Source organism: Mus pahari, chromosome 2 (genome assembly GCF_900095145.1).
Source record: "Mus pahari chromosome 2, PAHARI_EIJ_v1.1, whole genome shotgun sequence".
Classification (NCBI taxonomy): Eukaryota; Metazoa; Chordata; class Mammalia; order Rodentia; family Muridae; genus Mus; species Mus pahari.
Genome location: NC_034591.1, coordinates 45,443,981 through 45,470,579, shown reverse-complemented (window position 1 = coordinate 45,470,579; position 26,599 = coordinate 45,443,981). Strand labels below are relative to the sequence as shown.

The window sequence follows — 26,599 nt, the reverse complement described above, 5'->3', positions numbered from 1 at the left end:
GAAACTCCATTTTTGTATCAGATACAAACTATCACATATAGTTACATCTAGTCTAAATGGAGAAAATGTTACATTGGGGTGCCTAACCCTAAGTGTTACATCTCCAAGTAACACCCCTATCCAAGGCTCAGAAAACATCATGGGCAAGAAGAGGAGAGATTATGAGAAGCAGAGGCCCATCAGGCCTGTTGTGGGACAGGATATTCTAATCTCTTATAAAAAACAGCAAATGTGCATCCATAGATTTCAACAATATTGTTGCATAAAGAACTAAACAATGATAAAACCAGTTGACATGCCAATTAGGTCAAGGGAAATTTCACAACAATAACAACAGTAATAGTAATTACATCGTAATAGTTCAGGAAGAGGTCATGAATTTGACGTGGAGTCGGTGAGGAAATTGAAAAGTCAGTGTGGGTAGAAATGATGTAAATACAGCACTCATACAAGAAATTCTCCATATCCTATTTGTCCCAACAGCTAAGGTTACTCGACCCATGATATTCATCACACCCAGACAAGAAAGACTGTTTGGAAGAAGCGTTTTATTTTAGCAAAGGTAGATATTTCTTAGCTGACCGAAAAACCAAGCCTGCCAATGCAAGACTGTGTTTTCATGAATTATAGCACAACTTCTAATTCCACCAATCATATGTGTTACATATGGACCAAACTCAGTTACCACCAACACACTTCCTGCTGACCTACCTAGTGAAATGCTCTCTCCATCATCTGAATAAACACAATGCTTAGGGATCCTCTGAGGCCTCTCTTAGGAGTGCTGTGTTCCTAAGGCCAGTGCAGTTGGCCTCACGTACTCATGACTGGAGCGCAGACTCCTGCAACCTGAACATTGTGAGCTGCCACATGGTTGTAGTAGTCTCCTGAAGCTGCTGCAAGTTGTCCTAGTAATTTTGATGTCCAATATAGTCAAGCAGCCATGCACACTGTCCAATATTTGGCTAAGGAACTGCTTCAGCATTTGAAGTAATTGGGCATAATAAGTTAGATCTGATAAGTGGTGCTCACTGGTTGAGTGAATGGACACAACAACTGAATTAATGATTAAAAGCCAAGAAGTACATGCAGCAGAGAAATAACATGAAATTACCATTCTTAATAAAAGCTCAACACAGTTTGGTTTGTTCAAGTGATCAATCGGGTCTACCTTATAGTCAGTATGAACATGATACAGCAGTGATATTAGTGTGAGTGCTTGGTTAGAGCTCTATGTATGGGGTAAATGGGTATTATAGAATATGAGCTTCATGAATATATAAAATGTATATTTGGCTATCAGATAATCTTAATGGTAAAGTGATCTGAAATAAAAGAAAACTTCAAAATTATTTTGGCTCACTTAACATTAATTATGTGGCTAAATAATGAAAACAGTCATTTTGTAAATTAAATAAAACAAGTGTTCAACAATTGACCACTCAACAATAACAAGTTAGTATTATTGCTTCATGAACATAGTTTCAGAGTCTCTATACAAATAAAGAGAAGAAAGCAACTTGATTTGGTGGAGGAAATTAATCTTAAGCTAATATTTGATACAAAAAATATTTTTGATTAGAAAGTATTCACAAAAATGTTGTTTGAATTAATGAAAAACAAAAACAAAAACAGAAAACAAATAAAATGAGGAGACAGATAAACTTCAGATAAGTGCTTCTCTCTCTCTCTCTCTCTCTCTCTCACACACACACACACACACACACACACACAAACACAAACACACACACACACACACAATACAGGTAAATTGTGATGAGGGTGAAAGGGGCCAAGGGGAGTGTAATTTGAAGAGAAAGGCAACCATTTTTGCTGTACTGTTAATATAAGCCTTGACCTTCCACATGGTCTTAGGGAAACAGCCAATTCTGAGTCTTGAGAAAACTATACAGTGTTTTAGCAGCAGGCCATTAAATTCCCTGACAGGCCTTGACAGCTTTCTCATACTCTGAAAGAGGTAGTCAGATACCTAGAATAATTAGATTAACTGCTCCAGTGAGATGATTTTTTAAAAAGAACATTTCTGTATTTTCAAAAGAACTAGACGTACTGATCAAACAGTTGTGATTTTAAAATTTCTCAGAAAAATGAAGATGACATGCCACAAGCAAACAGTTCTAAATATTGGTGATCATAACTTTAGTCTGTATCTACTTAAATCAAATCACAGGGAAAAAAAGAGAAATATTCATAGTACACACAGAAGTCTGATCAATTACCAAAAATATAGCATCTGTGAAGCAAAATTTCAGTGATGGTGTCTTGACTCAGACACAGACAGTCATGTATGTGCATATGAGGAATGATAGGGAGTTACAACAAGCTCATGTGCTCAGCATGCAATAGCTCTACAGATCTGCAGTCTCAGATGTCAAGAGGCGATGCTGGGAAAGACTGCATGTTCCAGCACAGGTGTGGCCAAACAGTAAATTCCAGACCCAAGTTACATTTGAAGACTAAGTTTCAAAAACTATTGCTAGAAAAATGTTAGGTTTAAGTACAAGATGATGTTGTCATGCTTTAGGGATATAACCCGATGATAGTAGATTGTAGAATAGGCATGCTGCACACAGAACATGCAAAAAAATATCAAAATGTAAAAAGCAATATTCCATGTATTGAATTGTTGAGTGAGTGGCTTCAATATCAATAGTCTCACAAGTCCTGAAAATCAATTTGAAAATACTAAGATGTAAGAAGATTAAGTCTTCTAATGCCAGTTTTAAATCAATATTTTTCATCTCTCATTTATTACTTATAGTAACTGCATTGATTCTTTATATTCATTATTATCTAATAAAACTCCCAGTCCAGTTCAGATGCTCATTATTTATTACTTGGGACCTTATTTTAAACATTGCTTAAAAAAAAGAGCACTTACATACTACAGATTTTATATCAAAAACATTTTAATATATTCAAAAATTATAACTTGTAACAGATAATACATTAATTATTAAAATCAAAATCGCTGTTTTAAGCTGTTTTAATTGGCAAAGGAAACCAGAAACTGATTGTTCAGGTTCTGGTTAATTCAAGGGGTTATTTTATTATTTCAAAATGTATTATTTTATTATTTATAAATAAAAATTTATTATTATTGTTCATGTTTAATTTTTCCCACTTATACAAATTAATTTTTGATGTGAGGAAATACAATACTGGCTTTGGAGTCAGATGCATCCCAAACTCTGGTATAAAATGGGATATCAGGATTAAAAAATATGTGGTTTGTAGAAAGTATTTACATCCTTGAAACATTGAGAGTAACCACTAGAACAAGTAACCAACTAATCATATATGTATACTCGTGGCACACATCTTCATTAGATCTTGTAGTATGTGAATATGTATGTGATAAAGAGAGGAAGAGGAAAAAGTTAAATGATTGAGTTGGTAAGGGGTAAAACAAAAACATTACTTTTAATCCACTTAGGGTCAAAATTTAGAAAAGAACTGATCCTGGGCTGTGCAGCCCCAGTGGATGCATCTACAGCACAACCACCATATGGAAGGCTTAGATGACTTCTGAGGAGATAGTGGCATGTATGTAAAGGCCAGTGGACCAGGAAGTCATCTGTGAGATTTGTGTCTCCTAGAAATAACTTGGAAGCTACACCAGTGATTCATTAACAATATGGCAGCCTAAACAAGACAGGATTAATTACATCATCAGTTCACAGACTCATGTGGAAAGAAGGAGTCTCACGGAATCTTACCCATAATAACTACGGTGACTCAGTGACTGCTTCATGTACCATCTGATAAAATTCCTATCCCAACTCTCATGTTCATTATTGATCAGTGGGAATCCCATCTTAAATGTTTCTTGATGAGGAACATCTTTTTAAGATGTAGGCTGTGTGTGTGTGTGTGTGTGTGTGTGTGTGTGTGTGTGTGTATGTACTTAAGGAAAAAAAAAAAGCCATGAAATTGAAGAGTGAGGAGAGGGTGTGGGTGTAGTTGGATTGAAAAAAAAAAAAGAGGCTAAATGGTGTAATTGTATTTTTCTATTGTAAAAGAAATAATTTAAATAAAGAATGAAAAATCACACAACTTGGGAAAATCCTTGGCCAATAAGATGAGTTTAGTATTTTGACAATAAAACCACAATGCTTTGTACTTAGTAAAAAACTTCTTGAGACTAAATACCTCCCTTTGGCTTAGTAACACAGAGTATTCCCTGTTTTAGTTAAGGAACATTTCCAAGTAATCAGCTGGGGGTTTGGGAAGGATGGAAAAACTGATATTAAAGGTAAGAAAAGAGAAATCTTTTTCCCCTGAGTATTGCTCATCCAATGAATATTTAGCTCCTAAAGTTAGCAGTCATTGTATAGTAGTCTTGGCTGTAAAACAGAACTGTCATTCCTGCTCCTAGTAAACTTCAAATGCTGAAGAATGTGTTTAAGTACTGAGGGAAAGTAATGAGGAAAACATGAACATCCACTAGGAGGATATACGTAATTTAACTGTGGTGGAAGTGAAGATGTCACCAACTGGGTAGCGGCTTTGACCGATGTCAGACACAAATCAGATGGGGGAATTAATTCTGAATCAAAAGCAAAGCTTTGTGCAAATAAATAAATAAATAAAAACCACACACACACACATACAACAAAAAACAAACAAAAACAAAACAAAACAAAACAAAACAAAAACCCAAACAAACAAAAAACAAGTACAGTACAAACTTAACTAACAGACCAGGATTTTGTAAAACAACAATTGCGCATTTCACTAAGAAAAAGGGTTGCTTTTCCTTGGAAAGGGGGACTTTGTTCACAAGCCACTTAAAATATGCTTAAAAGTATGCTTATGTATGTTCCTCCCACTCCCAAAGAATGTTAACCTGTTATTATAATGAAGCTATAACCAGCAATAATGGTTCTCTTGACCAGTATGTCACCAGTTTGGTTGCTGGTTCTTGTTAATTTTTCTCATTCCCTACTTGCTTGTTGCCAAAGTTGCTGCCTCCAGGACTTCAGCTGGAGTTAGAAGAATCTTCCGGTTCCCTGCTCTCGACCAAAGTACATAGGATCCAAAATCCATACGGTAGCTAAACTTAGTGGATAAATAGTATTTCACAACTGTGTGAAGTGACTAACAGTATGGATCTGAGCCTTATTATACTCCTATAATGGACAGTCCTTAAATTCCACTTTAGTTGTTATTCCTGGTTCACTTATATTTTATGAACACGGGGGTGGGGAAGGAAAAGAAAGCTTTAGGAAATATTGGCAGGGTTCTTCAACTTACCTGAAAATACCCCAGATGTCACCAAAGTGCTATAAAATAAACATCATTACCATCATTTATTCATAGCCTTGGAAAAGTTGCATTTGAATGTTTAACTTAGAATAAAAGCTTTAGTGTCGACACACTGGAGTCTGGAACCAGTCTGATTTAGAATAGAGTTCTCACTTGCTATGGGATTTAAGAATCTTATTTTAATCCCAGCACTCAGAAGGCAGAGGCAGGCAGATTTCTGAGTTCGAGGTCAGCCTGGTCTACAGAGTGAGTTCCAGGACAGCCAGGGCTATAGAGAGAAACCCTGTCTCGAAAAAAACAGAAAAAAAAAGAAAAAAAAAAAAAGAATCTTATTTTTTGCATTGTGAGGCTAGCCTTTAATGGCTGATCCTAAACTGGTCAGGCTCACCCTGCTGGTTGGGGATGGGGCCGGGGTGGGGGTGGGGGTGTCTCCTTTGAGCAACCGGAAATCCGCGTGAGCCAGGGAGAGGAGGGGCGAGCAGCCCGGGTGGTTGTGACACAGCTTGCGGTGGCTGCACGCTCCTCCTCCTGCTCCTCCTCTTCGCGTTTACCGGGGAGTTCCCGCCCAGCCACAGCGCAAGTCTAGTGGAGTACGCATGCGTGAGCCGAGCTTGCTCGCGCCCGCGCGCGTGCATGACGTCACAGGCGCCGCGGGCCAGACTTTAGTTGTCGGCGGGTTTTGCTGGGTGAGTGAGAGGAGGTTTAGGTTTCGTGGTGGGGACGCGGCGGGCCGACCCTGGGTGAATTTAACGGGGACTCTTCCTTGCAACACTTGGTGCAGATTTGCAGAAACGCTGTTACGTACGTACCGCTAGTGTTGACCGAACCCTACCGGTTCGGAGAGACGTGAACAGATCCGAGTCCGCCCTCACGCTTCTGGGTGCTTTGGGAACGGTTGGTCCCTGTGCATCAGCGTTAAGCAGCGGTGCTATGGAGTAGCCCAGGCAAGAAGTTTGAGAAGAAAGTTTCAACCTAGGGTTCACAGATTAGCACCAATTGCAGTTTCTCTTAGGATATTTACGAGTTTGAGGAAGGAGGCAACCAGTTTTGGAATCAGGAAGCTTTTTGGTACAGTGTGCGTACACGATATTTTAATTGACAAAGGGATTAAAGAATAAAACACATACTTAACCCCCCGCCCCCACGTCCAACATTTTAAAATACCAAGGTGAAGTTGGTGAAATTGTAACATCTAAAAACTAGCTCTTAGAAGCTCTTTCAATACAAAAGCAAAGTGGCTATCCAGCTAAGAAGGTTGTTAACTCAGAAAACATTTTTCTCCGAGAGAAGGAATACCCATACTTTATATTCCGTATCTTGGTAAGAGGTTGGTTTTTATTTTTACAGTTAAACTGAGACTGAATATGCCAGTGTTACAGTTTTCCAGCAGTCACTTAACAAGCATATTATTTTATGATACAATGGACTACGTTTCTGAGGTCCAAGATAAATATATCTGACCATACTAAAGGTGATCTTTAATTCTAAATAATGTGTAGCAGTATGATATGTGAACATGAGATATATTTTTGGTTTCATATGTTTAATCAAGAAAGTAAATTGAGACTTTCAGTGTGACGGTGTATTTAACCTTCCTTTTGAGTAAAAGCAGTTGTGTATGCTGAAGAATTTGGATGCTGTAGTTAAACTGTGTTAGTTTCATACTAGATGTTCACAGGAGAAAGACAGCCACTCTGCCTCCTGTACAAAGAATATATGGGATATAGAAAGCTTAAAGGGAGAAAATCGAATTAGGCAAGGACAGCAATGAATGTAAGTGTTGATAAAGTTTTGAATTAGTGGTAAAAAAATTAGGGAAAAAATAGTCATTTAATGCTAGTGAACAGTTCAATTTAGTATTTTTTTTCCTGTTGTATGGTATTTTGGTGTTGTGTGTATGTTAATTCTTTTAATTATCACAAAGACTTGTGACATTGATGCTTTATATCTTACCTATATAGACAGAAGTTGCTGTATTTCAGAAAGGTTAAGTAATTTTCCTGAGATCAGATAGCTAACAGATGGCAGAGATGACATTTAAATCTGGACAGCTTGTTTCAAACTTGATGAGATAAAATGCAGAACAATTAGAATAGAGGGTCAGTGAGTTCAGGCAACTAACTGTTTTAAATACCCAACTATGCCAGGCAAGAGGAGAGGAGAGACAGTCTTGTGCCCAGAGTTCAGGTTTGGATATTGGAGAGATCTCAGTCTCAGGCTATCTTAACTTGTCCCTAAGTATAGATTTTAAGTTACTCCTGTGTTTCCAAATAGAAGTTGAATGCTTTTTGTTTTGTTTTGTTTGGTTGGTTGGTTCGGTTGGTTGTTGTTCTCTTTGCCAGCCACAGTGGGTTTCCACCAAACTCATAGGCTTGTCACTCAACTCCGTATATTGTTAGGCCATTGCTCTGGTGAAAGGTAGGGGGAAAAGAGTCACCCAAGGCTCCTTCCTACCTTTCTGCTGTGCTGTTCTCTGCCCCTTGGTCTTGACCTTCTCAGGTCTGTGAAGAGCTTGTGAATGACTGATTCCCTTGGTGCTCCTAAGTGCCCTGTACAATTGCGCAGCCCATTGTTGGCCTTAACAGTCCATTACAAATGTCTGGTAAAATTTCTCACAGATGTAAGTATCTGTCATTTACCTCTTTTCTTTCACTAAGCTCTCTGGTAGTTTATTGTCCTGTGTTTCCTCTGATGGGTGAAAGAAAGGTTTGGAACTTGTAGGTTGTCCAACCATTTGTTGTTATTCTTCCTAGCATTTTACCTGAGTAGAAACTTTACATCTTTATTTCTGAATCATTATACATACATTAAGTAACTATGTCTTCATAGTTTATACTCATAGTTTTATGATAATTCTTTTATGAATAAAGTTGATATATTTCTCTCATTAGAAAGTTGGAACTTTCTTAGTTATGATTAAGTTTGGAATATTAATGAGAGATAGGTATTATAGGGTCTACTTTTAAATATTTTTCAATAAATAAAATAGATATCCATGTGGATGTTTACAAAGAGTCATTAAAAGTAAGAGCCAAAAGAAAATTGAAAACTCGTGATGAAATACTTGATTTTGTCTGTATTTTTGACTAAATGATGTTTTTAATTTGACAGAATAGTTGGTTACTGAACTAGAAAAAGACTGAAATTGCAATTGTGTCTTTATGTATTGATTTGGCCAGACTGTCCACTATCTTAGTTTATGAGCATATCATTTCATGTTTGTAAGCTTTTTCCTTTATTAAATTACCATTTAAACTTTCTAAAACCAAGCTTTGCTATGTTTTTCCTTTGTTATGAAGAGATAATATTAGAAGATTAAGACAAAGCTTTAGAAAATTGATTTACTTCATCATTCTCAGTATCTAAATTAAAATGTGGGTTTAAAAATTGAATCATGAGCTGGGCGGTGGTGATACACGCCTTTTATCCCAGCACTTGGGAGGCAGAGGCAGGCAGATTTCTGAGTTCGAGGCCAGCCTGGTCTACAGAGTGAGTTCCAGGACAGCCAGGGCTATACAGAGAAACCCTGTCTCGAAAAAAAACAGCAACAACAACAACAAAAAAAATTAGGAAAAAAAATTGAATCATGAATGATATTTATTTTTAGGACCTCTGATTTTTGTCAAGTAAATTTTAATATTTATGTGATGACGACATACTGACTTCCTGAAAGAATGATCTAAATGAGCAATAAGAAAGACTGTGATGATTAATAAAGCTCCTTTAGGGCTAGCTAGCATAGCATTATAACCTGGGAAGCACACCGTAGTGAACTGTGAGTGTATAGCAAGGCCTAGGTAGCATAAGGTTTGAAAGGGAAATGAGCATCTTACTGAAGAGATTGTGAGCAATAACCCTTGGTCAGAGACATTAGGAGTAAAAGTTACATCACCCTAGGGGTGTGTGTGTGTGTGTGTGTGTGTGGGTAAGCAGGGACCTTTCTGATAGTAATTCTTAGTTAGTCATATGTGGGAACCATTGGAGAAGTATCTTTATGTGTTTTGCTAGTGTTACTACAACTCCATAAATTCAGTGCTTTAAAATCATTGTAATGGTAATATATATATATATATATATATATATATATATATATATATATATATATAATTAAAATAGTCTTCTTTGCTAACTATTTTTCTTTTCAGGGAATACTCAGTTGCTTCGTAATGCTTTATGGATATAAAGCAGCTGTTTGGAAGATTATACTTTAAGGTGTGTAATGAAAGCATGCTTTGTTTGTGCTTACCCTTTTACTTATACTCTAGAAATGGGTTTCTTTATATGTTTACATTTCAAATGGGGTTGGGGACTGTGATGGTTTGTATATTCTCGGACCAGGGAGTGGTACCATTTGGAGGTGTGGGCTTGTTGGAATAGGTGTGAGCTGGTTGGAGTAGGTGTGTCAGTGTAGGTGTGGGTATAAGATCCTCACCCTAGTTGCCTGGAAGTCAGTCTTCCACTAGCAGCCTTTGGATGAAGATGTAGAACTCTCAGCTCCTCCTGCACTATACCTGCCTGGATGCTGCCATGCTCCCACCTTGATGGTAATGGACTGAACCTCTAAATCTGTAAGCCAGTCCCAATTAAATGTTATTTTTTTATAAAACTTGCCTTGGTCATGGTGTCTGTTCACAGCAGTAAAACCCTAACTAATACAGGGACATACGTGCGCGCGCGCGCACACACACACACACACACACACACACACACACACACACACATATACACAGTGATTTTTTTTAAATAGGTAATTTGTTTACAGTAATGTAGAAAGCCAATATCTATATAAGGAAATGCTACTTCTCTGTTTGCCAAAGATTTGCTGTAGTATCTCCTCCTTCCTCTCATGTCTTTACCGTTATCTGAGATCCTTTTACTCCCGCAACCATACTATTGCAGTGTCTATCTGCTCTGTTTATTTTTTGACTAGTGTGACCTAATTGTTTTAGTAACCTTTAAATTTTGCCTTCAACATACTACTTTTTATATTAATGGCCTCCTATATAGGGAGAATTCTGTCTCCTTAATAATGCTCAAGTAAACTTGGCAAGCTAGGAAGTGTGCCGTAGCCATTTAGATACTACCAATTAGTTACACCTAAAGCCTGTAAATTGTTTGTATAGTCTGGGGCAGTGAATGGGAACCAGACTATGAACTGCGAGTGTTAATACCATCACTAGAATAGACACTGTTGTTAGTACTGGGAATACTGTAGTGACCAAATTTAACCTTTGCTTTCTAGAGTTTACATCCTAGAGGGGAGAAGAAGTGCAATGAGTAGTTATAAAATTTATAATACCAAATACAAATATGATCTTGTTAAAAGACAAAATAAATTTGTGGAGTCTAAAGACAGAATAAATTTTGAGGAAATTGAATATCTCTTCTATTTTCATCAAGTAAGATGTATTGGCAGAAAATTGAAACTTGTCTTGTTTGATTTGGGGTTGGTATTAGTTTGATTTGGCAGATGATTGCTGATTGAACTGTAAAGTTCCAGCAGGGCCAGAGATCAAGTAAGCAGAAGGCTCAGTTATGGACCTCATGTGTGAGATCTTTTAGAGAGGCCATTCATTTGTTAAGTAAACAAGAACAAATGAGTGTAGTGTGGTCAGACAGGTACTGCTGTTTCAGTCCAGATGGGCCTATTTCTTTAAGTCTTTACATTTTCTCAGACGTACATCCTTGTGGGAAAATGACCAAGTCAAAGGGAGTTTTACAAGGGAAACATACACTTGTAATTAGTATCTAATCCAGAAAAGAGGTTGATATAGGACTAGCTCTTTCTGTCACTATCCTCCAAAAATAATGAATGTCCTTGTTATCCATAGACGAGTTGTTTTTTCTTTAGTTTTATGGCCTCACATTGCTCTTCTATGAGCTTTATGCTTACGAGGTTTGACAGATGACTTTTGGTCTACTTTCATTAATTACCCTGGACTATTCCTTTCTGTACATATATGACTGTTTATCTCTTCTGGTCTTGTTCTACTGTTGATAGGCAGTTGACATTTTATGGTTTTGGCTATATCAGATACGATTACATATATTTTTAGGAGTATGTGTTTCTGTAGATCATACAGAATGACTTTTAGTGAAGTTTGTGTGTTTTAGGCCATCCACATATTTATTGTCAGTATTTTTATGAGAATTTGGGTGACTTCCACACTGTCATCAGCATATTATATTTGTCACATTTTAAATGTATGTTGATTATATGTGTGTGATTTAACTTTACAGCAGTTTAGCATAGATGCCTAGGACTGTGAGGAACCTCTTTTGATATGACCATGACTGTCTTCCAAGTCACAGCAAATATTATAGCTAATGGTGTGTCACTTTAACCTTTTCCCAAGATCAGGAATAGAACTTGGGTACTCATTCTACTCCTTGTCCAAGTAGCCAATGTTGTATATACCAAAGACAGAAAGAAGGTGGGTGGACCAGAAGAAGACCCTGGGGAGCTGCTATCTGGGGCAGATGACACTGTACATGTGAAAGCAGTCTGTGGAAACATAGTGCCAGTAAGTCACTCATCCTTTCAAATGATGTTTTTTCAGCAAGTACATCCCTCAGATTGAGCAGATGTCTTCACACCTTAATTCACTGAGAGTTCCTTCATCATTGGATGTTGTGTTTTGCTAAAGACACTGGTTCACCTTGAGTGCTGATCACTGGGTCTCTTAATGTACTCTGTTAGTATGTAGGTCCCCTTGATTGATCAATTTTTTTCCTTTTAAAACTTTCTTATATTTTTAGGGAAAACTATTTTTGTTACACTCTTTGGTTTCGGTCTCTAACACTTTGCTGCAGATGTTTGCTTCTACAACACTAAGGCTAATAGTGTGAAGCTTTGTCATGATGACACTCCTGTCTAAGAATGCCTTCTCATGAGATAGGTTGTTAGTGGCCCCTCCTCTTCGTATAAGAATAGTTTGAGGAATTAGTGCTGCCTTAAATGTCTAGTAGATATTTTAATGGGAGGAATATTAATAATAAATGTCATTATTCAAATTGATGTCAGGCTCCTCTACTTTTACCTCTTTTGACTTGAGGGAAGTTTTGATTTTTTATTTCTATAGGAAATTGCCACCTTTCATTTAAGTTGACCAGAGTTATTCTTTAGTGCATTTTAATGTTGATAAGTTTAGTAGTAATACCTCATTTCTAGCTTTTGTCTTCATAATTTGTTTTTTCTTGGTCGATTCTAGCTAGAGGTCTATTTGATATATTTTAAGTGTCAGCTTTTTATGTCATCAGATTTCTGTATTTTCCATTTTATTATAGTACCTGCTGTGTTGATCTCTTAACTCTGTTCAGTACATCATTAGCTTTCTTTGTAACTTTCAACATAAAGTTTCTACAGTGTCTTTCTTGTAACTACTTTTTCAGTGTCTTCATTTCCCTCTACTTGGATAATTTTTAATTGTCCAATTTAAGGACTTAATTTTATTTATCATTTCTGCTAGTATTCTTGTCTGCTATTTTTGGAATTTTTACCTATCTGTTTTAAACATTATTGTTATTATTTTATGTGAATAAATGTTTTGTCTTTGTGTATCTCTCTGCAATGCATGTGTGCCTGATACTCTTAGATACTAGAAGAGGGTGTCAGGTTTCCTGGTCCTGGAGTTACAGTCAGTCATGAATGCTAGGAACCGAAACCAGGTCGTGTGGTAGAAAAACCAGTGGTCATAAACTCTGATTGGCTGAGCCATCTCTCCAGCCCATGTTTTTGGTTTTTATGTTAAACTTGGGGCTTTATTCAGGTTGTGCATGTGCTTTACCGCTACACACTTGTACTAGAGTTTCACTGTATAGTTCAGACAGGATGTGACATTGTGGACCCTTGGCTTCAGTCTCTCAAGTGCTAGAAGTATAGACCTGGCACCGTGCCTTGTTTCTGTTGATTTTGTTTAACCCATTTTATGAACTTATTTTTTTTGGCATGCCTTAAGTACAAACATTTAAATTTTTTTCTTCATAATTATATTTGAAAATAACTATGCTTGTGAAAATATGACAGTTGTATTTAATATGTTTATCTATATACATATTTTTTTATCAATTGACAAAGAAAAATCAAATTCAAATTCAACAGTGTAGTAGCGTTTTTGAAAAGTTATCAAATGGCTGAAAAAGTTTACTTTTAAGTTGCAAAATTATTTTAAACAATAATATTTATTGTTTTAAAATATATTTAGTGTTATTAATATTCTCTTACAGATTCATTTTTGAAAAATTGTCAAGTATATTTTACATATGGAAAAGATATATAAAATGATGCCTGTAATATTTTATATAACCAAAAGATACATAAAAGATGATGCCTTTAAAATTGCAAAATTCCAAAAGGTACATAACTTAGCAATGTATTAATGGAATGGTTTCTTCTGTTACTTCATTTCAATATTTCGTATTCAACAGAGCCTCTAAACTTACATAATCTGTTTCTTAAACTAATGTAATTAAAAATTACTGTATTTTATAACTCATTGTGCTCATTAGATTCTTAGTTATCTTAGAAATGTATGCCTGTGAAACCCTTAGCTAAGTAGTAGTCAAGGTAAGCTTACAGCATACGAATAGGATTAGGCTGAGTAGTACTGATACCAGGCAGATATGTAAAAAATGGAAAATAATAATAGAAATAATGTCATTGCATATACTACCTTAATTGAACAAAGGGGAAACATGAAATGATATCAGGAGCTGCAGAAAGCATATTTGACAAATCCCAGCACTTTTCGTGATAGAACTCAGAAAGTTAAGAGGGTTCTTGCTTGTTATGATAAAGACTTTTATGAAAAATATAGCTAACACTGTGTTCAGGAATATAGAGGTCAAAGGACAGCATGTGTAGTTGGTCCTCTTCTTCTAAGAAGTGGGTCTTGAAATCGAATTCAGGTTGTCAGGCTTGGCATCAGCTTCTTTAACCAATTGAGCCTTTATTATGCAAAGCTTTAAACATACAGAACCAGTGAGAGCTATTTAGCTAATAGTTATACATTTGTCACCTAATTTCAGCAGCACATTAGAGTTTTCTCTGGAACTGATAGGAAGTATATATTATTTGTTTATTCTGTAGAGGCTGGATTGTCCTGACAAGGAGCATCTCCATGCTAGAGAGGCTGAGAGCCCCAAAGCTGTTCAGCCAATCTGATGCCTCAGCAGTCTCTATCTTGGGTTGCGGGAAGCCTACAGAATTTTTGCAGACTTTGGAAGACTCAAGAAGCTGGCATCTGATGTCAGTAAAGTGTAGCAGTAGCAGCAGCAGCAGCAACAGCAGCAGCAGCAGCAGCAACAGTGGGACTGATGCACTCACCAGTAGGAATGAAAGGTAGGCCGTCAAGCTGCACTGCTTTTTTTCCTTAGACCTCTTGGATGTGTGAGTCTTTATATAAGTCTTAGCTAGACTGTACCAACCATTCTGTTGGAAGAGCTTCTTCCTCAAAGACCTCCCCAAAGGCATGTTATTTAGGGAGTCTCGATCCAATCAACATCAACAATTACAGCTTTTGTTTCATCCTTTGAGTATTCAGCTCATTTGAGTGTGTTGTATATTATTTTGAGGCAAATTTTTTGAATTGTTTAATTTAAACCATATTATAGGATGCAGAATAGACTTTAAATATTACGTCTGCATATATACATGTTTATGTCGCAGGACCATTAGGCTTTCTAAATGTTCACCTCAGTTTTTAAAAGATTTACTAGTTTATGTCTGTGCCAGTATCTGCGTGATGGTACCGGAAGGTGAAGAGGCCAGTAGAGGACATTACATTGCATCCCTTGAGAACTGCAAGTTTAGGTGACTGAGCTGCCTGATCTGGATGCTGGGAACTGAACTGGAGTCCTCTGTTAGCACAGCAAGTTGCACCATCTCTCCAGCTCCGTCTCATCTTTTTTTTTTTTTTTTTTTAACAAAATATATCAAAACATTTATGTCCACATCATCATCTGGCTCTTCCTAGTCTTTTTGGTATATATACAGACACAGTTCCACTAATAGAATGTAAATAAGTTAACTGTAGTTTCTTTCTATGATCAGATTTCAAATGAGACCATTCTCATGGCTATTTAATACATTATTCTTCAATTTGTTCATTTGCTTTTTGTACAAGAGTAGGGTCTCAAATAGAAAACCCACTATGGAGGTTTTGTAGTATTTGACTGGCACTGGCAGGGGATGTTTGTATCCTGATGATTGTGTGGTGTAGTGGGTGAAGGACTTGGTATTCAGTTTTTGCAGTCAGCAAAAATGCCTAAAATAATATCTGCTTCCTGTGTTCTGAATTTGAATTTTCTAAAATGATGAATATCAAATTGTTCTACCTTCTAGTTTAAGTAAATATTTGATTAAAAACCAGCTATTCTTTTATATCACGTGTGTTCCCTATAAATTTTGTCATCTTTTTATTTCTTTCTATATAATGTTTATATTTGAAAATGTTTTTAGTGAAATAGTAAATGTGCACTACTGGAGATTTATATGTATGTGTGCAAATACAGGTTCAGTTTGTGTGTGTGTGTATGTGTGTGTGTTTTTGTGTGTGTATGTGTGCATTAGAATTAGAAATGACAAACAGGTTAGATAATTATAAATCTTTGACTAAAATCTTACTTTCCTTTAAATTATAATGTACTGCTCTGAGGTCAGTTGAAAGCAAGTGTGTTTTACTTTTTGTGAAAATTACATGAGAGTATACTTATTTTGTTCCTTAAGTGCCAGCATGTGCTAGAGAGAAGTAAAAGCTTCATACAGAAACTTTTCATGAATTTAACTGTAAAGAGCTCTAGTTACTTGGCATTGACTACTCTTATTGCAGTTTTATTAGAACAAAGTAATTGAATAGAATAGTATTTCTTTACGTTTATGAATGAAGTACTAAGTCTCAGTTGTTTAGTGTTTAGTGTGGAGGCTGAAATATTCTCATTGAGTTATATTTGCCAAAACAAAATGTCAATCAACAAAGTAAAAGGAAACGAAGATAATAACTGTGCACATGAGCCATAAACATGCCACACAAAGGCCAAAGTTTGAGGCTTGAATATCTTTTCCCCTTAGAAAATAACTAGCTACTCCACTAAAATTATTCCTTGCAAAATAAAATAAAATAAAATGTGTCTGAGGAATAAATAACAAGAAGTTCCTTACACTGTTAGTGCAGTGTTGGATTGTCAATCACTTCCTCTGTGCTGAGTCAAATATTGGCTAATGAAGTTACTGTAAGATTTGAGACCCACCCCACACCTAGACACACTTTTAATTACAATTCCATTTGATCTTACATCTTTAACATTTTTTTTTAAATTATGGAAGTGTGTGTGTGTGTGTGTGTGTGTGTGTGTGTGTGTGTGTGTGTGTGTGTGTAGGGATGTGTGCATGTGAGTGCAGGCTTCTGTGGAGGCCAGAGCAACATGTTGGTTCCCTGGAACTACAGGTACAGCTGGTTGTGTGTGTCTGACATGAGTCATGAAACCAAACTATACCATGATAGAGAATGTGAGTATTGTTAAATGTACAGTTAACCATATTTGAATGGAAGTAACATACATACAAATAAGTTCTCTTGTTTTGTTTGCAGGTTTATGATAAATCTGTGAGAGGATTATTTATCAAACAATGTCTTTGGTAAGGTGATATTTAATATACAGTGATATGTAAACATTTATGCATCTGCTTCATATTTTGGTCTACTTTATAGTTTCATTTTAAATTAGCCTATTTTATAGTCAGCTTTTACATTAGTGCTAATCCAATGGAAACCAGTATCTTTACTTTTTTTATATGATGGTATTGCATTATAGTTCTGTATGTACCTAACGGTATTTGATTTTTTTTTTAACCTATATCATCTACTAATATATCTGCATAAGCTGTACACATGTAAGAAAACTGGAAGAAAACCAGTTCTTACCTTATCAAAACACGCAGTTTTTATTAGTTTAACCCACAGACAAATTCATCTCTTTTGTCAGCCTGTATTAAAGCAGGTTATAAAGCAGTTGTGATTTAATAAATTGTATAAATAAAAAAAGATTTTTATACTTACACATTTTAAACCAATTTTTCTTTATTTTATAAAATTGTGGTATCTAATGTCAGTAGGAAGTGCTTTTATTTGCATGGGTCGTACGTATACTTACAGCTGAATGAAATTAGAAAGAGAGCAATACATTGATAAAGTTTAATATAATGTGTGTTCTACCTATATGCATTCATTTATTATTCATTTCTCTTTCTGTGTATCTATATATGCTTGTTTAAGTTTATTTACAACATTTGCATGGAGGTGCCCACCCAGGCCATAAGGCATTGGATCTCCTGGAATGGAGTTGTAGACAATTGTGAGCCACTCAATAAGGGGGCTAGAATCCAAATGTTAGTCTCTTTCAAGAACAGTAAGCTGTCTTTAGCCACTGTGGTGTGCTTATGGGAAGTGCATGTATGTGCTAGCAGTTGATGGTCAGATCTATCTACTAAATATTCCAAAGCAGAATATTTCACTAAAACCTTGTGTTTGCTAACTCTAGTCAAGCTAGCCTGGGTCCTCTGTCTGCTTTAGAGGGCTGTGGTTACAGGTGGACCACCAAACTCAGCAAGTGTTTACCTGGGTGCTCCAATTCATACATATATATGGCCAGTGCTTCTCTTACTAAATCATCTCCCTAGCCCTGCTAGATACACTGCCAACTTCCAGGCATAACTGTCTTGGATTTTATCCACTGCTGTAAACTATATTACATTTAATCTATTTTTTTAGGGATGGGATTTGTTTTTGTTTGAGGGGAGGTTGTGTTGCCTGTTGTTTCTTTGGGGGTTTTGGTTGATTTTGGTTGGTACAAGACTCTTGTACATGGCAGGGAACACGGTGTCTGAGCTACATTCTCAGTCCCCAGTGCTCACATTCTCTTGCCTCGTTGTTTCCCTTGCCCCATCATGTGATCAGCGTTGTCTTCAGCTAACAAGATGTAATAGAAGCCTTTCTTGTCTTGGCTATAGATAGGTGACCTGTATGCTGAAGGGTTTTTGAAGATGTCATCAAATTATCCTTAGTGTAGTATGGCCTGTAGCTTTCTCATGAGTATGTTTTAGTATCTTAGGGTAAGTGACTTCTAGACTTAAACTGTGTAATGCTATAGCAGCTGGACATGAGACTATTAAAAAACAAAAACAAAAAACTTGTATCTTAAGTGTTGGCTCAGCATGACATAACTCAGTAAAGCAGGAAGATTATTACATCCTGGATCTCAGGAGGAGACTCTCCCACATGTCAGTAACAAAAAACTCATTTTATCACTGCACTGGTCATATTTAAATCTTCTATGTGCCCTTGTGTTGACTAGAGCAGTCACCTTATCACACAAGGTCCTATTGCACAGGAATACTCTAGTTGTTTTAAGATTATTCTTTGAGCAATATAGTATCCTAGGAATCACTGTCACACAAAAAGAAATAGAAGATCGTATTACTAGGTTAGGACATGATAGAATGCTTTAAATATTATATTCCTGTTGGCATAGATATTAGACACCTAATACCAGCTTGTCAGACTGTTTTTAGATTCCTGATGTAATTTTATGTCCAAGTGCTTATAAGTGGTGTTTGCTTTGTGGGTTTTGTTCTTATTTCCATTTTACCATCTGCCAAGGACCAGCCTTAGCTTGGTATAATGTCCCCAGGAAGGAGTGTTTGGGAGCAGTGGAAGAAATGACTCAAAGTCAGTGATGGATACAAGTTAACAGCTCTGCTGTCTGCTTGAAATAGTTCTCTAGACAGCTTTCTAGGTAGTTCATGGGTTTTCCAACCAACGTCAGAAAACCTGCTAGAAAAAATTTAAAAGATCTCTGGATATCTCTTGGATTTCCTAATTAAAGTCAGAAAACCTTGTGAAAAAAAATCTAAAAGAGCTGTGATAGCTCTCTGGATCACTCTTAGATATCTTTGGTCAGAAAACCTGCCGGACAAAATTCTAAAAGAAGTATGTTAGTTGTCTAAATATCTGAGCTCTTTTAGACCAAAGCCCAGTCTTTTATTTGCATGTCAATTCAATCATTTACTCCCTGTTTCCTTTAGATTATCCCACAAATCAGCATTTTATGACCTTAGCCCCTTGATTCTTAGCGGCAGGTACATTTTTTTAATATAGCAAGTCCTATGCAGTTCCTTGGGTACAGCACTTGTGGTTGACAAATCTAGACATAGAGCTGTTTTTATGTGACAAAGTTAGCTTTCTGTTTTCCAACTTCTTCACTGCCTAAGCTATACTTTCCTGGAACTTGCTCTGTAGACATCCTTTAGCTCAGAGGTCTCCTTGTGTTTGTGAACATAAGCAATAAGCTTAGGTAGGTGGGATCCTGCCCTGAGATCACCACTACCTTAATTCTTGGTGCTCCTCTACTTGACCCATGAGCCTTGTTTTTTTTAACTATTCCTTTCTCTTTACTGACTTATTAGTGAAGCTCTCTCTGTTCTTTTAGTTCTGTGAAGCTCCTCATAGAACTCATATTGTATCCTTTATTTTGCATAGTTCAGAAATACTGCTTATGTATTTTTGAACCCATGTTTTCAGAGTTCCTTCCTACAGCCTTAAGAGCTGAATCATTACCATTTTGCTGAGGGACATTAGCCACATTCTTGCTTCCCAGACTCATGCTATTTCTAATTATCATGGAGTCATTAGCCTTGGAGGGACAGCATTCATTGCAACATGAAAAATATGTACATTACTATGCAAACAATCCTTACACCTATAGCGAGCATCTGCACTTGAGAAGACCCACACCCTGCTGCCTCTGCTCCAGGGGTGTGAACTGTGTCGTGTCCCTTCTACAATCGCCTGGAAACCATCTAATCAGTGATAGCCATGTATTTATCATTCTCTTTATCTATTGCTATTAACTGTCCCCCCACAACATTTGTCTCAAGTTCAAAGTGACTGAGGTGTCCCCTTCCTCTGCAATCTAGCTTTGGGGCATCATCCTTCACTGTTAGCAATAGAAACAGATTGCTACTCAGGTTGGTATTATTTGGAAGTGTTATGTAAATTTATTTATGATGTTCACAGATAATTCCCATTCAAGAGTATATTAACCCAACTTAAAAGAGAATGACTCTGTAGACAAATCAGTTGATACATTTATATAAGAAAGAATTGGAGCTATATAAATGGGTATATGAATGTATAGTGACTAATTTTCATGGGAAGGAAATTTAATAAGTTTTGTTTTGCATTTTTTTTTTTTTTTTCTGTTTTGAGCCAGTAAGAAGTTATGCAGGTGTTTTTAGTCTCCCTAAGCTGTGCTGCCTTTCCCATTCTTCTCATTTTAGGGACATACTGGTTAAGGCACAATCCCTGGTTCACTTATTTGTTGGCATAATTTGACAGCCAGAATCTCCTCTTTTCTGTTCCTTTTGCTGAGCACTATTCTAATCTAATTAATGAGCTACACTTTTCTTATTATTAAAGACTGATTAAATTGCAAAACCCTTCTCTATCTACATCGAAGAATCCGCTTTCTTAAAAAGAAAAAAGAACTAATCTCTGTTAGGCTTTTTAAATAGCCGTTTTCAGAGTGATGTGCTAAGTTTATTTCTAAGTGGGGCAGGAGTAAATGGGCTACTGAAGTTTTACATGTTAATTTGGTGACTGTGTTAACATGCAGATACTAACACTTTCTTTACTCTTTCTATTCCCTGTTATTGTTGTGAACTGCTTTATTCAATTGATCAGGCCTTAGATATTCTTGCGTAGCTGTGTATGTAGGGAGATTTTGATTGTGTCATACGTTTTGAACTGTTAATATATTTAAAAAACAAAGCCAAAATTTCATTGTTTTGCAGTTTTCTCTGCCATGTTTTAGTATGAGTTTCATTTTCCAACTTATTCTTTGCCATGTACGAAAGAAGTAACTGAATGTTATCTAAGATGATTTAATACCAAAGAACCCATAGAGCTAAATACACTTGGGAATATTCAAGAAAGATGACTCACAAAGTCCAGAATCCTTTACTAGACAGGACTCTAGTGGCTTACTTGGGCCTTCTCAGATGTCTCACCGCACATAGTCCTCTCCCTCAGTAAGATTCTCGTAGAGCTTTAACACTGATGGTATACATATTCAAAAGTATTTTCTGTATGGTTTCAGGATTTACAACTTTTGATATTTTAATGGATTTTATACTTTTCTTGTTGAACTATAATTACATTTTTAGTTGGTTAAACTTTTATAGGTTGGTATGTTAATTTCTCTACTTCTGAACAAAATTACTTTAAGAAAACTTGTTGGTTTCTATAGTAATGTTTGGAAGCTATTGCATTGTTTTATGACTGCTTCCCCTTTACATTTTGAAGTCCTCTTTAGGATAACCATTTGAAAATGAAATGAAATATACTTAATTTATAAGTCTTATCCTAATATTCTAAAATATAGACAGTGATATAATTGTTGGTTTTTTTTCTGTAGGTTCCAATATCTCCCTATACATATACACCCCTGAATCTACTTAAGGAAGGTACAATTGCCAATGTCTATGGTGTTGTGAGATTCTTTAAGCCTCCATATGTTAGCAAAGGAACTGGTACGTATCAGTGTGTGGGTGTTTTGTGATCAAGAACTGCTTTATTGATCTCAGAGACACAACTTAGATATTATTAGATATTTTATTAGATATTTTCTTTATTTACATTTCAGATGTTATCACCTTCCTGGTTTCCCCTTCGGAAACCCCCTATCCCATCTCCCCTGATTTTTAATTGCCAAAAAATAGTGATGAATATTCTTTGGTGATAATTTGTGAAGTGACTGGTCTTTAGATTCCAGGGTCTTATTTAACACCACGTGGATACAGTTTTTTAAAGAATTCTTGGAAGGCAGAGGCAGGTGAATTTCTGAGTTTGAGGCCAGCCTGGTCTACAGAGTAAGTTCTAGGACAGCCAGGGCTACACAGAGAAACCCTGTCTCAAAAAAAAAAAAAAAAGAATTCTAAATGGTGTGGAAGCACATGAACATCTGGCACAGAAATTGAAAGCAAACAGAAGAGAAAAATCTATCGTAATATGCATTAATTGATACACAGTATAGCATGTGCCAAGTGTGAGCTGAGAGTGTGCTGGGAGGAGGTGCAAAAGGAGAGCTTTAAAGTGATTGAAGTTAAATATCTGTCAGCTTAGAAAAGATTGCTGCTGCTTTAAAGTGTATTACATGAGCCCATGGTAACCACAAAGAAAATACCTGTGAGAAATATACTTATAATATAAAAAAGTCAAAGTTTATCATTGTAAAAGCTCAGTGAAGAATATGTAGAAGAAATTATCACAATTTCACAAACTTCATGTATGTGACTCTCACAGCTAACAGGATGCTAGTCACTGAGAAGGATAAAACTTGTCCTCAGAAATTAGTAAAGTGCAAGAGTGGCCTATTTTGGGAACTGTGTTGTAGCCAAAAGAGTTGTAGGTTGGAGGCAAAAGAAAAGAAAAAAAAGGCCAACGAGGAAAGAAGAAATGAAGTTATATCAGTAAAGAGCAGTATCCTGTAAGTAGAAAGACTAAGTACTTCAAAAAGGAATTCCTCTGAAAACTTGTAAATGGGTTCAGTAAAGTAATAAAACCAAACAACGATATATAAGCATACCAGTGATGAACAATTTCAAAGGGTAAGAGAGAACTTCATTTAGAATAGCACTGATACTGTAAAATCCTTAGGAGTGAATGTAAGCAAGGCTGTTAAGACTTGGGCCGTGAATAGTACGGAATATTGCTGGAATCAGAGAAGACGCAGACAGATGCAGTGATGGCCTAGGACCATGGACAGCAAGGGTTAATATTCAGAAGTCTACAATCTTCAGAGCAGGATGGTGATTTATTGCAGTCACTATTAAATCTCAGTGACTTTTTTTTTTAACATGAAAAGAAAAATCTCTCTTCAAATATATTGAAGGCCCCATATGGCCAGAAACAATCCCCAGAAAGAAAAATCTGAAAGTCTATGATTTTCTCATTTCTTAAGTATATTACAAACCTACAGTCATTAAAACAGTATAGTACTGTTTAAAATATACAGAAAGACATGTATATTTCAGTGAGATAAAAATGAAATTCCAGAAACAAAGACTCATGTGTATTGTTACCTGATGATTAGCAAATGTGGTGAGAATATACAGTTCTGAAAGGATGGTCTCTTTAACCAGTAGTGCTGGGAAAACTGCATTTCCATATTCAATGGAAACAAACAAACAAAACCCCCCAAGAAACAAGAAAAAATTTAAATATATGACATGAAACTGAAGCTTCTTTACCCTTTTGCTAGACTTGATGCCTTTTATATGACACCAAAGTAATTCACCATGAAAAAAAGAATCACATGGGAAAGCACTGTCTCCAATTGAACAGAAGAACTGACCAGTACAACAAAAGACAACTTATAGAGTGGGAGACACTACTTATAAACCATTTATCTCTGAAGAGGTTCATCCCAAATATTCAGGGAATTCATATCCCAGTAGGAAGAAATAAAATAAAAACATGCTTATTTACAATTTACGTCAAGGTGTGGGTAGAAAGTTATTCACAGAAGAGCATGAGAGAGCTGTCAAACCAGCAACAGCAAAACATGGCATTAGGGAGAGCGAAATCAGAACCATCCACAACTGTCACCTCATACCTATTAAAGTGGCCATTAACAAAACAACAAAGATAAATACTGCTGTGGTTATGAAGAAAATGAACTGTTCTCCCTTGTAGTGCTATTATGCAACCCTCAATGAGAACAAATTTTTTTCCAAAGTGGAAATGCCTTATTATCCAATAGTTGCATGTAACTGTTTATCTAGAAAACTTGACATCGGGATCATAATGTAATACTTGATTTCTCAGTGTTCACTGCAGTGTTACTCACAACAGACAAGTTGTAGGGAGCTGGAGAGATGGCTCACCATTGGGAACACTGACTGCTCTTTCGGAGGTCCTGAGTTCAATTCCCAGCAACCACGTGGTGGCTCACAACCATCTGTAATGGTATCCGATGCACTCTTCTGGTGTGTGTCTGAGACCAGCTACAGTATACTCATAAATAAAAATAAATAAATCTTAAAAAAAAAAACAACAAACCAGACAAGTTGTAGAATCGGGCAAGTTGCCCATCAAGGGATGAGTCGGTGAAGAAAATCACATATCCCTGCAGTGGAGTATTGTTGAATTTAGGAAGAAGGAAATGTGTTATCCGGTGCAATGAAAGAGCCTTAACCCCAGTATTCAGCCGAAGAATGCCAGGAAGGGGCCAGATACTGTGTACCATTTCTGTAGCCCTGTATAAATTGTCATGCACTGGAGTGGCAAGCAAAGTGGTTGTTGCCAGCAGCTAAAGTAAGTAGGAAATGGATATTTGCTCTTCAGTGACTATAAATTTTCAGTTTTATGCAAGATAAAAAAAAAAAGTGTAGGGATAATTGTGATTGTATAGTCCATTGTGCTCTACACTAAAATGTCTTTAATTGATAATTGTTTTATCCTCTTGCCCCATCAATCAAAAAAAGATATTCGATAAAATTATAAGATTGAAACTTAAATTATTTCAGTTTTCATCTCTATATTTTTGTAGTTTTTAAAGAAAATTAAAAGGTATAATCCACACATTGTATGATAATGTAACTCTCTAAACAAATTTGTAAAAATATATACCAGAAATCACTAATTTAGTGTTTTTCACAAGAGAAAAAAGGCAGAGACCACATTTTACCTTAGTGTAAGCCAGTCATAGTAAATTGATCATATTAGTGTATTTTATCTATTATAAAACATGAATTTATTCATCACTGTGCTAAGTATTTTTAAGTACAAAGAATACTACAAAAGTATTCTTTTTTATTTTTAATGGGAGCATGTTAAAAAATAAAACAATGGGTCTTATTGATAAATTAAAAATACTATTTACATATTGCATCCTAGAAGCTATGGTCATGTTAGGAGCACAGATATGTCCTCATTGAGCTTATGTTGCAAAAATGTATTTATAAACATAAGTATATGCAAGTTGTATCATAGAGCAGTTAGCTGAGGGTAAGCTTTTGAGTAGGCTTAATAGGAGAAAAATATCAATTTCATACTTTACTAATGTACAGTATTAAGACTGGGATCTGGAGATAATTGTAGAGTAGGCTGGGCTAGAAATATAAACTAAAGGAATCATTTATAAAAAGTCTTCATAACATTATTTGTTTTAAAGGACAGTGAAACAAATTGAAAGAGACACAGTTTGATTTCAGTATGGATTTCTTAAGCATTTTCATTCCAACTTAACCTTGCCTGAGCCTTTATCCCTCCTCCGTCAGCATGCCCTTAGATGCCTTCACAGTGGTGGTAATGACCTCTGTGCCTGAGTATCATGTCATAATGAGCACCGTGACCCTCTTACTATCAGTCTTAGTGTCTAAGCCTGGCCTGTCGAGTTTATCAATCTAACTTGATAGAAGATACAATTTTAAAACTTTGCATATGACATGTCAATTATACCACTGAAAGTTTTTAAATAACATGATCAGAAAATACCTCATTTTCAGAAGCAATTAAAAATGGCAGTATAAAATTAAAATGTTATTTAAAAACACTGATGGCAGTATATATTTAGTTAATAGGTAGTATAATCATTCTTTCTTGTGATCATATTATTAAATCATGAATAAAAAGGAATGTCATGGGGAGATATAATTACTTAGTATGTATGCTTATGCCTCATATTTCTATCAGATATGTGTAGTTGAATCCAATACATTACTAAAAAATTCATGACTAGTAATGAAACATCTGTTATTATGGGAATAATTTATTTCTGTGTTTCTTCTGAGATACCAAATTAAAATGAATGCCATCAATTTTATATGAAAAGTCATTGAGACTTTAAAATACATCTTTCAGACATAGCATGATGTCTTCATTCCAGCAAGACAGGCAGTAAAGTCTAAAGCTATCCATCCTGTAATTTTAGTTACAGTTGCATTTTTATTTCTGTTGACAGAACTCATCCTTCAACGGGATTAAGTGTAGCAACAGAAGTCAGGCAAATCACACTGATGTTTGTGTTCAGCAAAGGATCAACTTAGTGAATATCCACAAAAAAAAGTGCTAGAATACATGTGTATGAACAGTCCATGGCTGGGTCTTTTACATATAGTAGTGTAATGTCACAGAACAACTCCATAGTGTCAGTAACGTCTAGATGTATATATAACTATGTAGGTAGGGGAATTGCCTTTATGGGACTCATTTTGAATTTTCAAAATGTTATAATGGTATATATATATATATAT

General features: G+C 35.9%; 1 protein-coding gene and 1 non-coding gene across 4 annotated transcripts in view; one reads left to right on the top strand and one right to left on the bottom strand.

Annotated features, from left to right (window-relative positions):
- The first annotated feature begins 5,896 nt into the window (after positions 1–5,896).
- Pot1 (protection of telomeres 1) overlaps positions 5,897–26,599 on the top strand; it is a 58,220-nt gene continuing 37,517 nt past the window's right edge. For 2 of the 3 annotated variants that reach the window (XM_029533746.1, XM_029533739.1), the window contains exons 1-5: positions 5,897–5,975; positions 9,435–9,501; positions 14,378–14,629; positions 16,878–16,924; positions 21,760–21,874. In XM_029533746.1, the coding sequence (XP_029389606.1) occupies positions 16,916–16,924; positions 21,760–21,874 (124 nt within the window). In that variant the 5' untranslated portion in view covers positions 5,897–5,975; positions 9,435–9,501; positions 14,378–14,629; positions 16,878–16,915. The remainder of the gene's footprint in view (positions 5,976–9,434; positions 9,502–14,377; positions 14,630–16,877; positions 16,925–21,759; positions 21,875–26,599) is intronic. The other variant, XM_029533741.1, reaches the window with a different exon arrangement.
- LOC115063460 lies at positions 19,088–19,150 on the bottom strand. Its single transcript, XR_003843335.1, has one exon. It is a non-coding gene; the product is annotated as a U7 small nuclear RNA (small nuclear RNA).